General features: G+C 42.9%; 1 protein-coding gene across 2 annotated transcripts in view; it reads right to left on the bottom strand.

Moving 5' to 3' along the window:
- The window catches only part of plekhm1 (pleckstrin homology domain containing, family M (with RUN domain) member 1), a 53,847-nt gene that overhangs the window by 16,896 nt on the left and 22,397 nt on the right, over nucleotides 1-14,554 (bottom strand). For both annotated transcript variants that reach the window (XM_048560859.2, XM_048560860.2), the window contains exons 5-7: nucleotides 4,438-4,957; nucleotides 2,835-3,060; nucleotides 415-1,341 (exon numbers count right to left, since the gene is read on the bottom strand). In XM_048560859.2, the coding sequence (XP_048416816.1) occupies nucleotides 415-1,341; nucleotides 2,835-3,060; nucleotides 4,438-4,957 (1,673 nt within the window). The remainder of the gene's footprint in view (nucleotides 1-414; nucleotides 1,342-2,834; nucleotides 3,061-4,437; nucleotides 4,958-14,554) is intronic.

Here is a 14,554-nt window from a genome sequence, read left to right as displayed (position 1 = left end):
TAAACAATATCATTGGATACCAATTGCATTTGTCTAAAATATTTTGTTCTTCTCAATATGGGTTGTTAATGTTAAGAAATAGAACACATCACTAATCATTCACATGTCTCTATTAACAGGGGTTGACAAGCACTCAGTAAAATTCCAGACATTTAATTCAGTTTCCATATGATCACTCAACCTAAGTGAGATTGAATACATTTATCCCCAATTATCAATATTGCGTAAATTGGATGGAAACCCACCAAATCTGTTTCCATGGGACGCTTAAGGTTAGTAAACAGAGGAGACTTTACATTCACATTGTGTCGTTTGGAACCTTGGCCCTGAAGCTAAAAGGAGTATGTCTAATCTTGTCAGCCACCCAGACCCTTTGAGAATTTAGATTTAAACTAGAGGTCAACAATATCATACCTGCACATCGAAACTCTTGTGCGTCCAACCCTTTCTCCACGGGAACAACAGTTAGACACTGCAACAGATTGAGGTGCTCACCCAAGCCAAGCTCCCGAAGTCTTCGCTCATTCTTCTCAATGGTCACATTTGCTGCCAAGGTGTCTTCTTCTGCTTCCCAAAAAGATGAAAGAACTGCACGGATTAGTTCCCGCCATGATTTTGCTTCTGCTGCACTTTCCGCTCGAAGCCTCAGAGTGATTTTGGAAGTGATTAATTTAAAGTAAGCCGGGCTACCGAGTGCTGTATCAGGTATAATGTCTTTAAATGTCTCAATTCTATAGGTGTCGCATAAAATTTTCTGCTGGTCCTGGAACTGGAAACATTTTAATGCTTCCAGTGACAAAGAAAAAATGTATGGCATCCATGATTTTTCTGTTAACTGATAAAGTACAGATTCCTTAATTGCATCCAACTGAGGCTCTGCCTGAGAACTCCAGTTAAACACTTGCTGGAAGCCATTTTCTTTCTCATAGTTTGGCTGTTCAACAGATTGAGGAGTATATAGTGTAGGCATATTGTGTGACTTCTCACTCACTGAATTCTCTGTATACTTGGCTTCTTGTTTCGGAGTTTGATGAGGCCGGCACTTCATTAAAGCTTCCCGAATCCGGTCAATCCAGTCTTCAGCTTCATCTTGGGAGGGTGCGCGCAGATACAATCTTTTGCCAGCAAGAACCAACTCAAACCTCCCATCTGCATGGGCGGGTCCCACTGATTCACATCTTACTAAAGAGCAGTTGTCATAGCAATTGCGGTCATCATCATTTTGGTACAGTCGGAACTCAAATGGTGATAACTCACAGTAATACTCCTTCCAAATTCCAACATGGCCTCGCCTCTCTAAATTACCCAATTTCAGAAGTCCTCGAAATGGGTTTGAAATACCTGTTTAAAGACAATAATTCCAAATAATGAAGTATAAAATACTATCATGTTGCCAAATCCATTAACAAACATCCTGTAGCATTATGCTACATTTGGAGCTAGAATAATCAATTCCAACTTCTGATGGCTCAGTGGATTAATTAACTACACGTATTACAAGATTTACATTCAATGTTGGCACACAGTTGAGGTGTTACAGGGCTGCTGACACTTAAAGAATCATAACGTAGTATAAAATCAGCCCTAGATCTGTGATAGCATTCTTGTCTGAATCAGAAAGCTGCATGTTCAAGTCCCACTCCAGGGTCTCAAATGCATAACTCAGGCTGACGCATCAGTGTAGTTTTTATGGACAGCTGCCCTCTCAAAGTGCGTATCAGATGAGTTGTAAAATCAAGTGGTTATCCACGTAAAAGTCTTCGCATTACTATTGAAGCTGCAGCAGGCCGACTCTGCAGATGCCCCATGTTTCAACCAATGCAGTTTGTTTATAACTTTTCAGATTATGTGCAAGACTCAATTGATTAGACCAATCTTGGACAGAAACTGTGTCTCCATACAATCAGGAGTGAATCTTTACAACGAAGAGTTTAAGAATTTATCTAGCTAGTGCATAAAACATCAGACCTATCATCATGCATCATCTTTCACCTTCTAAGTGAAACTGAAACAATTCACAGGTGTAAGCAAACAGTTTACTTTATGTTAGATACAAAGAATAATTTTAACCATATTAACATTCTATTGCTCACTATTTTATGAGACAAATATGTAAACTCTCATGTTATTATGGAGCCAGGATTTCACTGTCAGGGTAGCTGGTACCTCGTGTGAAAGCATGTTTTCTTGATTTGTCTAGCAAACCTATCCCGATTACTTTTCCACAAGTCTGGGTATGTCAGCGAACAAAAGTCAACAGGCCTTGCCCTTATGTTTGGGTGTAGGGTATCTGACCTTCTGAACTTTGATCATAAATTACCATGCAGACTAAAATGCCTCTGCATTGAAAAGGGAACTTTCAATACCTGACTGCCTTGCTAAAAATCTACAGAAACAGTGGAAACCACTAGTGTTTTAGGAAATCTGCTTCATCACAGTGGCACTACTTCTAACAACTGCCAGGATCTTGAAACTAGAAGATTTACAGTAAAATGTTCCATAACTGTTTGATCAGATATTATGGTTATTCAACTGTTCAAATCACGAAGGTCTCCATCTATATTTAATACCTACAGGCTAATTCAAAGAAAAACTAATGTTGTATCTTTTTGGAGCTCCCTGCTCTAAATCATTTCATAACAAAACCCTCTGCAGGTTATTTAGTACAATTCCAAATTGTAGCTGTGTACACAACAATAGGAGTGATTGTATAAGGAAGTGATTATATAAAAAAAATTCATATCCTGCAGTACTTAGAGGCAGTGCTCCCCACCCTAGCCCATACCACCTACCACCCAACCCCCGCACCCCCACCTCACCCCAAACCAACCTACCTGCTTTTCGGCGATGAGTCACTTTAAAAGATGAATCCCCCTGACTGTGTTTACACTGAGAGAAATTGGACACTGACTGAGCATGTGTGTTCAGCTGGCCGCTAGTTTCATTCACAGGTCTTGAGCTTACTGAACATTCAGACGAACTTTCCCTTATGCTTCTTGAGCGCACTCTTCTCGGAGATGGTTTGCAGATGTCATCGTCTGATATCCAGCTACTTTGTTTCTGAAGCAAGGAGATTCATGTTTACAACGAATCAAGTGATATGCATATAGCACAAGTCCAGCATTTAATTTTACTACAAAACAGACACTGGAAGTTGCACCATACCAAAGAGTTCAGAATGCATTAAAACGAAGTGCCAACTTCTAATCACAAACCCATCAATGCAGTTGATTAGAAGAATACATTTAAAAATGTGTTCAAACAATATTAACAATACAGTTGCAAATTTAAAAAATAATGTTTTCAAAGAAGCTGAATAAGTTTCCCTTTCTGTGCAGCTTCATTGAGCTGAAACTAGCTCAAATCTGTACTCATGTTAAGTACTTGAGCATCTTTAACATTGATCTTGCCCAAGTATAAGATCCTCCCTTGTACCCAAAGAAGTATTCAATAAGAATTACTTGCAAATTTGTCTGATCTGTAGAAGCCAGGGAAAAATAGAATTGCGAAGGAATACAAATATAAATCATGATTGGCCAGCTCATTCATCATCTCATTCAAGGGCCAAAATATTTAATGCAGAGAGTGCTTATAAATAGTTTGCCTCTTTACATTTATAGTCCCACAGTCTAAAAATCTTACGAAACTCTGATACAGAAAAAAAAAAATCAAAAGAAGAGATTTGTTAAGTTTGGTGAAAATATCAATGACATTGGGGCCTTTCTGGCTACTTATTCAAATGGGGCAACCAAATGACCCTGAAATCATTCAAATGGAGCCCAACAATTTTGATGGAAAGATTAATTTTGAAAAAAAAAGCCAATGTGATCTAGACCCATTTCAAGTGCAGCAGAATGCTATCTAAACACTGTTTTAAGACAGGAAGTAGAGAACGTTACAAACAGCAACTATAAGATGTACTCAGAAGTTAACAGCAAAAATCTTTAGTGCTTTAGGCATAAAGCAGATTCATTTGATGACAATTTCTCCTTTTTTTCTCTCGATTTCTCCACTCCCATGTACACATTCACTGTCACCAGAAAAACTGATGCATCTCAAGTTGTTGTAGGAGCCTACTCAATTAATGCCACCTTTAGTGCAGTATAGGCACAGGGAGGAGATGAAATACCATCTCCATTTTTTTGTATTGGTGTCATTTCACTCTCTACTCCAAATCAGAGTTACTCACTCAAAATCCCTAATACCCACAGTCTCTTTATGTGGGCCTGCATTTATCCCTTTTGGGAAATCATTCCATTTAATGCACATAAGTAATACAGTAACACCCTAGTAGTCCAACTGCTTAGCTAGAATACTGCAAAGCAATCAATATGAGAGGTTCCTGAAGGAGTAAGATTATTTTCGCTCAAAGCAGGGTAAATTTGTTGTGAAATCGGACACTGGCCAAATTGCAGCACTCAACAAAAAAAAACTCACATGATTATCTCCTGGTTCAGTCAACTGACTGCCAAGCATGCTCAATTTGTCCACTTCATCTGTACCACAAGTTATTTCTCCCACAACAGGAACCTGTTCTGCTGCTTCAGTGTAATTTTGGTCATATTTTACTTGCTGGTCTTGACATGCTATAAATTGAGAGTTTCTTTTAACGTTCGTACAGGATAATTCTTCCGCATGACCAGTGTTTAGCACCTCATCAGCAAGTGCAGGGGTGGTCTTGGTATCACTTTCATCCACAGATACCGGACACTGCAAAGTTGAAGCATGGATACAGAATGGCGGTGTGGATTCAACTTGTGAATGGCTTTCTGTTGTCCTTGGGTTCGTCTCCCCATCACATGTATGCCAGTTTGCCACTTGTCCATCTGACTGAGCATTAGTTAGAACAATCTCTTCTGGAGGCTTTGAGGACAACTCCAACTGGATTACAGAAATATCAAAGTTGTGCTCTGTGAAAACTAGTGTTTGGTCTCCTCTGCTGAGTTCATCTGGCATTCTTTAAATAAACAAAATAATTATCAGCAAACTACTTAGAGTAAGAGACCAAAGGGATCCATACAAACAGGTTGAAGCAAACCTGCAAATTCTCCAGTTATTAATTAAAGACACAAAATGCTGAACACAGATCAGTAATTAATGCTTTTAAATTATTCAGTACAAACCAAAACTAAGGAAAACAAAAGGGACAAAACAGAATAAAAACAGAATAATAAATAAATAAAATTATTTCAGATACCATAGAAAAACTTCCGTATTCTGAAAATCAAAAGAGAAAAGGGTTAACTGGCTTATTGTAGCTCATCCTTCAATATCCAAACTCATCCAGCTTAGTGGGAAACTACATTTTAATGCAATCCCAAAACTTGCATTTCAAGACTACTGCTTATACATTTAATAGTTTGCTTGGCTTTGGAATCGCTTTCATGTACTTGAGAGAAATCCATGTAATGCCAGTGTTTAAACAAAAGGCAACAAGGCCGAATTGAAAAGTTAAGTTCATAAGTTTGATGTGTGATTTGGACAAATTCTGAAAAGGGCTCAAGGAAAAGATTAGATAATAGCACTTGGATTGCGAAGAGAATAGAGACTTCTAACAAGCTTTCCAGAAAGTGTTATACTTCACCAATGTACTGGAACATTTTTGAGCAAGTTACAGTGTTGTAGGTAATGTGATGTGGGCACACTGTGTGCCTGGATTATCAAAAAGTTTTAGACAATGGGTCATGCAATACGTTTCTTAATAAGATAGAGTTTTGATGGACAGGGAAGCAAAATTTAATAGGAATTTAAAATAGGCAGAACTTTGTTACTAATTTCAGTGGTGCAGTCTGGGTTTCTAGCGGAGTGTAAGCAGAACAGTGTCAGGTAAGGATGTGAATACACTTTCTGAAAGTGTGCACTTAAATTATACGGATTATAATCAGTTGACAGTTTAAATAATAACTGGTGCTCTTACTAAAATCAAACACTGGTAAATTTCTCTCAGCTCTGTAGTTTAAATTCTATTCACCAAAAGGTGAGAAAGAACAATGGGTAGCAATATCTCATATAATATCCCCAAACATTACTAACTTATTTCCAAAGGAAACAATTTTTCTACAGCATTTTTCAGATCTGTTTTAGCATTAATGGCAATATATCAATAATAGACCAACAATTGAAATTAACCATTCAATAGTGTTAGGAATAACCCACAAATCTTTCTCCACACGTGCTGCTGGACTTGAGATTTTCTGTTTCTATTTCAGATTTTCACTATTCGCAGTACTATGATTTTATTACCAATGTTACAGTTGCTGCTCTTCATAATATTTTGTCAGTGATTTCAAAGAATGCATTTGAATAACTCCACAAATTTACAGACGAGGGAGATCTGTTGGCATTTAAATCATATATTAATAAAAGGAATGGATAAAGAACAGATCTACGTGATGAGGAAATGATTCATGACAGCCAAAAGATACGAACATAATTAAACTTAGTATCACACATCCAAATAGAACTATGGTCAACTATGCGCATACCATGTACAATTGTGAATTTAAGCTTATTAATTCAGAAGTATAACTACATGATTCACAATAAAAGAATGTAAAGATATAAAATATACAAAAGACAAACAGATACAAAACAAAAACTACTGTCTTGATACCGTGGTAGGTCGCATCTGGAATAGTGATGAGCCTCTTATCATGAGAGGTCGTGAATCAAGGAAAGCCTTAAATTGGAGCCACAAGACGGATTTAGCTTAATTTAAAGTGCTTTTGTCAACTGGATGATTTAACTTGTATCTTGCAGACTAGCCTTAAAGATACTGAAAATGATTAAAAATAGGTCCATATGGATAGGTTATGAGACTTAAATAAATCAGAAAAGACTAGAAAACCTGCATATCCATTACACAAACATGAAATTAAAGCAAATGTTAGAACAAGGGCTGGGGAGGGAGTCATTTCAAAGACTCATTCACCTTTTGAATAAGATGCCAGTGACTGAGTTCTGTTTTGCTACATATTTTCGTAAGGGAACTAGACAGATTCCTAACTGATGATTCGACATCACAGAAAAACTGAGATGGAATACAACATGTTATGTTTCCTGGCAACATCATCACTCAGAACTTAGTCAATCATCTATGGGATTCAAAGAGGACATTCTCAAACATCAATGGTGGTTATAGTGTTAAGTTGTATTAGGTCAGAGAGGAACAGATTCAGCTGATCTTCACCAATCTGTATTTTGTCATGTACAGCATGCCTCATCAGGCAGTAATGTTAGAAGTTTAACTTTTGCCCACAGTTCATCCACCGCCATCATGTTTGATGTTCTTTGCAGTAATTGATTTTAGTTGTATTAATTTCCAAATTTCAAACAGCTGTCATAAAGAAACATAAATAAAATGTAAGACATGGCATTTTGCCTTGGTTACATCAATATTTTTAAATCATTTTTCTCCCCTGAAGGTACTAGCTCTGGTTGGACTTGAGAGAGATAAGGATGATTAAACTGCAGTGAAAAGAATTACTCAGCTTTGAACAAAAAGTCATCTAGTACTGCGCAGAGTGATAAGAAACGGCGAGGGCCAAGTGGTTAGAAACCAGAATGAACCGGTCCAAAACTACTAGCAGACACCCAGAGGGTGAAAAGGTTAAGCTTTGCACAATAGACATCGTTGAAGCGCATGCCTAATGAGAGAATGCATATTAACTTTTACACCCATGCTTGCAAAGCTGCTTAATTAGCATAACATGCGATGTATGAAGGGGGTGGGACAAGGGAAGTAACGGGAAGATTGTGCACCTTGGAGCTCAGATTGGACGGAGCCAAAAGGGGAAGATCTGGCCGGAAAAACGATGTATAAAAAGGGGAGGCTCCCTGGCCTGTGTGCCTCTCAGGCAACTGGGGGGGGGGGGGGCACCTGATTCTGCAGACTCATAATAAAGCTTAGGTTACTTGTTTCCACTGACTCTGGTGAATGTGAGCACGTGAATCTATAGCTCACAAGCTTGGGGGCTCGTCTGGGATCCACACTCAGTCGTCCGGCGGTGGGTTTGGAAGAAGGGAAGGCGCGCTCCGCTGAGTTCAGCGGTCCCAGACATCTTTGCCTGCCGTTGGATGGCTCGAGCGAGTGGTATCCGGATAGGAGACTCTGGAAACAAGTGGGTTTAGGTTAAGGGCCCTTGGAATGAAAATTGATCGAGCAATTCTTGTGCACAAGACCTGGGTAAGAAAATTGACTATTAAGTATTATCCGGGCGATCTGGGGTAATCCGTCGAGGGAAAATATTCGACAGGGATGGGGGATCAGCACGTGAAAGCTGAAAGACCCCGGGAAGAGGAGAAGGGACCGGGGGAAAGGGGTCCCAAGATTCCGCCCGATAGTCCGTTGGGGCGGATGCTAGAGAACTGTAAGGGAGGAAGGACTAGGAGTAAGAATAAAAAGAATACAGTTAAATATTGTTACTAAGGATGAAGCCCCGACAGATTTTTATAGAGGTTGCGGAGAAATATAAAGCAAGTTTTGGGCATCGACCCAAACTCAGAATTTGGGCAACAACTTCTGAGGACAAATTTTGTAATCAAATCCTAGACCGATATTGAGTGGTAATTAGAAAAGATGAATGATTGGAATAAAAAGCCTCTAGACGAGTTATTGTCCTACGGGAAGACGAAAAACAAAAAGGGAAAGCAAAAATGATGATGCAGGCAGTAGAGCAAGTTGTTAAAAAGAAGTGGGAACGTGAAGGACAGTGGGCGGCCCCGAGAAGAGGAGGAAGGGGCGCAGCAGGAGGCAAAAGAAGGGAAAGGGAAAGAGAACAAATATGGAAGACGGGACCCTTAAGATGTTATCACTGTAATGAGGAGGGACATTTCAAGCAGGAATGTCCTAAACTAAGGAGGGAGGTCTGCTCCTATGCCTTGATGGAGGAGGAAGATTGTTTGGGGCGGGGGGGGGGGGGGGAAAGAGGGTGGTGTCGGGGGTTCCCTTCCTTGGGGTCAATGGGATATCAACAGGAACCCCTAGTAAACTTAAAAATTGGACCCCAAGGAGAAGAGATGGTGTTTATGGTGGACTCCAGAGCCAAAAGATTGAGCGTAGTACAAATTTCACAGGGTCTGACGGTGGGAAAGGGAAGTATTAAAATCTCCGGAGTCGGGGGAAGGGTGATGGAGATGTCGGTGATTGAAGGAGTACACGTAAGAGAGAGACCAGGAGACAGTAGAGGACCTGATTGTAGTCCCACATGCCTGGGTAAACCTCATGGGACGGGATCTACAAATCCGTTTGTGGGTAGGGACTGCCCCCATGGAAGGATGCATTGTGATCCAGCCAAACCACCTAAGGGAGGAAGATGAAAAAGAGATCGAGGACCGAGTCTGGTCTGGGGAAGGGAACAGAGGAGGCCTGCAGATACCACCGCTTCAGATAACCCTGAAGGAAGGATGTGGTCCGGTACGAGTTCGACAATATCCCATATCGATAGAGGGATGGAAGGGGCTCCAATCGGTTATTGAAAATCTCTTGCGAGATGGACTGATAGAAGGACGCACGTCGCCCTATAATACCCCGGTCCTACCAGTGTGAAAGGCCGATGGGACGTTCCACCTCGTCCAAGACCTCCGAGAATTAAAATTGTCCAGACTTGACATCCAGTTGTCCTGAATCCTTATGCCATCCTCAACCAGATTCCTCTCAATCATCAGTGGTTCAGTGTGGTTGATCTGAAAGACGCTTTTTGGAGTTGCCCGCTCGCCGAAGGGTGTCAGGACCTGTTTGCCTTCGAATGGGAGGACCCCCAGACCGGGAGGAAGCAACAGTACCAGACAGTTCTTCCCCAAGGGTTCACTGAATCCCCTAACCTGTTTGGTCAAGTCTTAGAGCAGGTATTAGAGGAATACCATGGGGCCCCGGGTACCCCACTGATACAATAGGTGGATGATCTTCTAGTCTCAGGAGAAAGAGAGAGAGAGAAGTACAAGATTCCACTATAATGTTATTAAACTTCCGGGGTTAAGGGTGTCTAAAAACAAGCTGCAATTTGTCGAGCAGGAGGTGAAGTACCTGGGTCATTTAATCAGTCAAGGGAAAAGAAGAATAGGTCCTGAAAGAATCGCTGGAATTACTAGTATGCCCCTACCGAAGAGTCGGACAGAAATTAGAAGGTTCCTAGGGCTCATTGGGTACAGTAGATTGTGGATCGACGAATACGCCCAACAAGTCAGGTTTTTGTATGACAAACTAGGAGGAGAAGATGAGAAGATAACATGGACTCCGCAGGAGCAACAAGAGTTCACTTGTTTAAAAAACAGCCTGGTAAACGCACCGGTTCTGGCTCTACCCTCGGTCAATCAACCCTTCCACTTGTTTGTAAATGCTGAGAACAGGGTAGCCTTGGGAGTGCCAACTCAGAAACGAGGAGGGCAACAGCACCCTGCGGCTTTCCTCTCGAAGGTTCTGGATCCAGTATCCTGCCGCTGACCGGTGTGCATTCAAGCGATTGCAACTACGGCTATCCTGGTTGAGGAAAGTCAGTAACTCAGTTTTGGAGGGAACCTGGTACTGTCCACCCCACATACTGTCAGAACGATTCTGGCCCAGAAATCTCATCGATGGCTGACAGATTCCAGGATATTGAAGTATGAGGCTATTTTGATGGAAAAAGACGACTTAACCATCGTCACAGACAAGAGCTTAAATCCTTCCCAGTTCCTATATCCGCCCAAGGGAGGGGAAGAATCTGGGAATCTGGAGCATGATTGCAGTGAGGTAATAGAGCTACAGACAAAAAGCAGGGATAACCTGAAGGAAGAACCCCTTGCAGAGGAGTGCAGGTGGTTTATAGATGGGTCATCCCGCTGCATTGATGGAAGAAGATACAGTGGATACGCCATCATGGACGGGACCACCGAAACCGAAGTAGAGTCCGGGAGACTGCCTGGAGATTGGTCTGCCCAATCCTGTGAACTATATGCTCTGATGAGAGCATTGGAATTATTGGAGGATCAAGAAGGTACTATATACTGACTCGAAATATGCGTTCGGGGTAGTACACACTTTTGGGAAGATCTGGAAGGAACGAGGAATGACTACAGCAAGAGGAAAAGAGTTAGCTCACGAACAACTTATTGGAAAGACCTTGGAAGCCCTATTAAAACCTGAAAAGATAGTAGTGGTGCATGTTCCGGGACATCAGAGGGGAAATTCGTCTGAGGCTAGGGGCAACAGATTGGCAGATGGGGTGGCACAGCAAGCCGCCCAATCTGGGACTGTGCGGATGATGTCCCTTATTCCCCTGAGAGAAGGGATAAAGGAGGTGCCGGTGTTCAATGAAGGATGACAAGAGATGGGAGGTGGTGGCTCCCTGATGGGAGACAGCTGTTGAACAAGAAGATCACCAGAGAACTGTTGGGAGAATTGTGCCCCCAGTTGCACTGGGGAGCCCAAGCATTATGTGATGCTCTCTTGCGGGCGTATGCCTGTAGGGGGATCTTCACCCTGGCAAAGCAAGCGGTCTCTCAACGTATAATTTGTCAGAAGATAAATAAGAAGGTGATGAGAGCCACGCCAGGAGGGGGGCAGCCGTTGGCAATTCAACCATTCCAAAGAATACAAGTGGATTTCACCGAGCTCCCCAGGGTCCAGAGATGGAAGTACCTGTTGGTGATAGTTGATCACTTAACAAGGTGGGTGGAAGCCTTTCCCCCCCACCCCGTCAGTGCCATGTCCCAAGTGTTGGCCAAGATCCTCTTGGAACATGTGATTCCCAGGTATGGGATAATAGAGTCCCTAGACTTGGATCGTGGAACACATTTTGCTTCCAGGACACAAACTGATTTGTGATGCTTTAGGGATGAAATGGAAGTTACATGCGCCATAGCACCCACAGAGCTCGGGAATGGTCGAACGAATGAAGGCCACTCTAAAGACCCAGATAACAAAATTGATGGAAGAGACGAAGCTTCCCTGGACTAAATGTATGCCGATAGCTCTGCTCAGGATACGCACCGCTCCACGCAGAGCTATAGGGGTGTCCCCATACGAGATGTTGTTTGGGCTCCCATACATGGGAAAGATGGAAGGGGTGCCCACTATTGAGGGTAATGATGTATTTCTAAGGAACTATTTACTGGCAGTCTCTCGATCCCTTACAGAGTTAAAGGCCAATGGGCTGTTGGTGCAGAGTCCTCCTCTCAATTTTTCTATCCACTCGATCAAGGCGGGAGACTAGATTCTGGTCAAGTCGTGGCGGGAAGAAAAACTCCAGCCGCAGTGGACTGGTCCATACCTGTTGCTGCTGACAACAGAGACAGCAGTCCAAACGAAAGAAAAAGGGTGGACGCATGCGGCACGGATAAAGGGACCAGTGGATCCGCCGGCTGAGGAAGAGTGGGAGGCACGGGAGGGGGATAACCCATTGACGTTAAACTTGAAAATAAAATGAAGGGTTTACACAGTACTGTTATTTTATTGTCAATTGTAGCCCGGGGAGAGGGAAAGAATAATTTATGTCAAAACTATGGTAGACAAGCGGGACGTACCAACTGTTGAGTGTGCGCTGCGATTCCACATCATGGGGAGTCCGGAATTCCTCTTACCATTGTACCTCTGACCAAAGAAGAAATCAGCGAGGTGCTGCAGTTTGATTCCACTTTAAATGATACGTGGGAGTTGGGCAGGGGTGCATGAAATTCTAATTACGGGAATTGGTGGCCGCGTTGGGGAAGGTGGAACGGGAGCAAGTGGAATTATAGTTTCAAGGGATCGTTTCCTCGGCCGGCCCCACGGACCCAAGGTGCAATTGACAGTCTCAAAGTTTCGCCACCTGGGGGACAGGTTAACTCAACGTGTTTCTGTAACTGGAAATGATAGAGCCCCGTTCCAATTGGGCAATTCGTCTTGTAAACTAAACATTCTAGCCTCAGACACCACCCTACCCTGAGTTTTGAATGGGACGCGCTGGGTTTGCGATAAAAGGCGTATCCATATCTACCCGGGGACATGCACCAACACCGAGGGAAGGGAGGGTCCGGGTGGGGGACATCCTTGCCCTATGATCAAAAGGGATGGAGTGGCTGTTGTTACCTAGCCTATTTGGTTCCACATGTGAGACTCCTGGAGCGGACCCCTAAGTTAAGCCGGAAACATCGAGGAGGGAGACGTAACCCCCGAAAGATAACTGAGGGGGATCGTCTCCTCTGGACCCTGCTCCCCATGTATGGGACCGCCCAATCAGAAAGAGAGATACAGAAGTTGGCGGCCTCTCTGGAGGAGTTGGCCAACGATACTGCTGATGCGTTAACTGATACCTAATCCCAGGTGAAGGAAATAACCACTGAGATGATTGCCACTAGACTAACGGCTCTTCAAAATCGGATGGCCCTAGATTTTGTTCTAGCTGAGAAAGGCGGTACCTGTGCTTTAATTGAAACGGAATGTTGTACATACATACTGGACGTCTCCCCCAATATTACTGATATCTCCCAGCATTTACGAGAGCAGATCGCCAACATGAGGGATGCCAGGAACAGGTACTGGAAAGAGAAAGGATGGGAATGGGGAAACTGGAGATTGACCAGTTGGGGAGGTTGGGCTGGTCAATTTGGCCATTTATGGATTTCTGATACTAGTGGGTCTGGTGCTCAATGTCCTGAAATGTATATTGAGCCGATTGATGACATCCTTTGAAGGGGGGACCCAGGTTCACTGCCAAAGGCTTCTGCAATCGGAGGATAGTACTCAGCAGAGAGAGATTCAGAGGATGCTCCGGGGGTTTGAGGGACGGGAATTCAAGGTGCAGTTTAATCATGATGCGTAGCAAAAAGAAAAAAAGGGTGGATTGTGAGAGATAAGGATGATTAAACTGCAGTGAAAAGAATTACTCAGCTTTGAACAAAAAGACATCTAGTACTGAGCAGAGTGATAAGAAACGGTGAGGGCCAAGTGGTTAGAAACCAGAATGAACTGGTCCAAAACTACTAGCAGACACCCAGAGGGTGAAAAGGTTAAGCTTTGCACAATAGACATAGTTGAAGCGCATGCCTATTGAGAGAATGCATATTAACTTTTACGCTCATGCTTGCAAAGCTGCTTAATTAGGGGGTGGGGCAAGGGAAGTAACGGGAAGATCGTGCACCTTGGGGCTCGATTGGACGGAGCCAAAAGGGGAGGATCTGGCCGGAAAAATGATGTATAAAAAGGGGAGGCTCCCTGGCCTGTGCGTCCCTCAGGCAACAGGGGGCACCCGATTCTGCAGGCTCATAATAAAGCTTAGGTTACTTGTTTCCAAGACTGTTTCCACTGACTCTGATTGGGAGCACGTGAATCTATATCTCAGACTCATTTTCTAGATTTCAACAGCATTGGCTAGTGGCTTGCTTGCAGCCTTTCACCTCTGCGTTGAAAAGTGACAGGTTTGAGCTCCATGTCATATATCAAGCTCCTAACCTAGGATGAATATCTAGTACAGTATTGACCAACTGAGGCTGAAGATACTTGTCTTTCAGTTCTCCCTGCTGTTCCTCACAATGGCAATCCGCAATTCAATACATGCAAAAACAAATTATTTGGTCAGCATCCCATTTCTGCTTGTAG

This window comes from Stegostoma tigrinum, chromosome 31 (genome assembly GCF_030684315.1).
Source record: "Stegostoma tigrinum isolate sSteTig4 chromosome 31, sSteTig4.hap1, whole genome shotgun sequence".
Classification (NCBI taxonomy): Eukaryota; Metazoa; Chordata; class Chondrichthyes; order Orectolobiformes; family Stegostomatidae; genus Stegostoma; species Stegostoma tigrinum.
The sequence above is the reverse complement of the archived record's forward strand: the minus strand, read 5'-3'. Positions and strand labels throughout refer to the sequence as shown.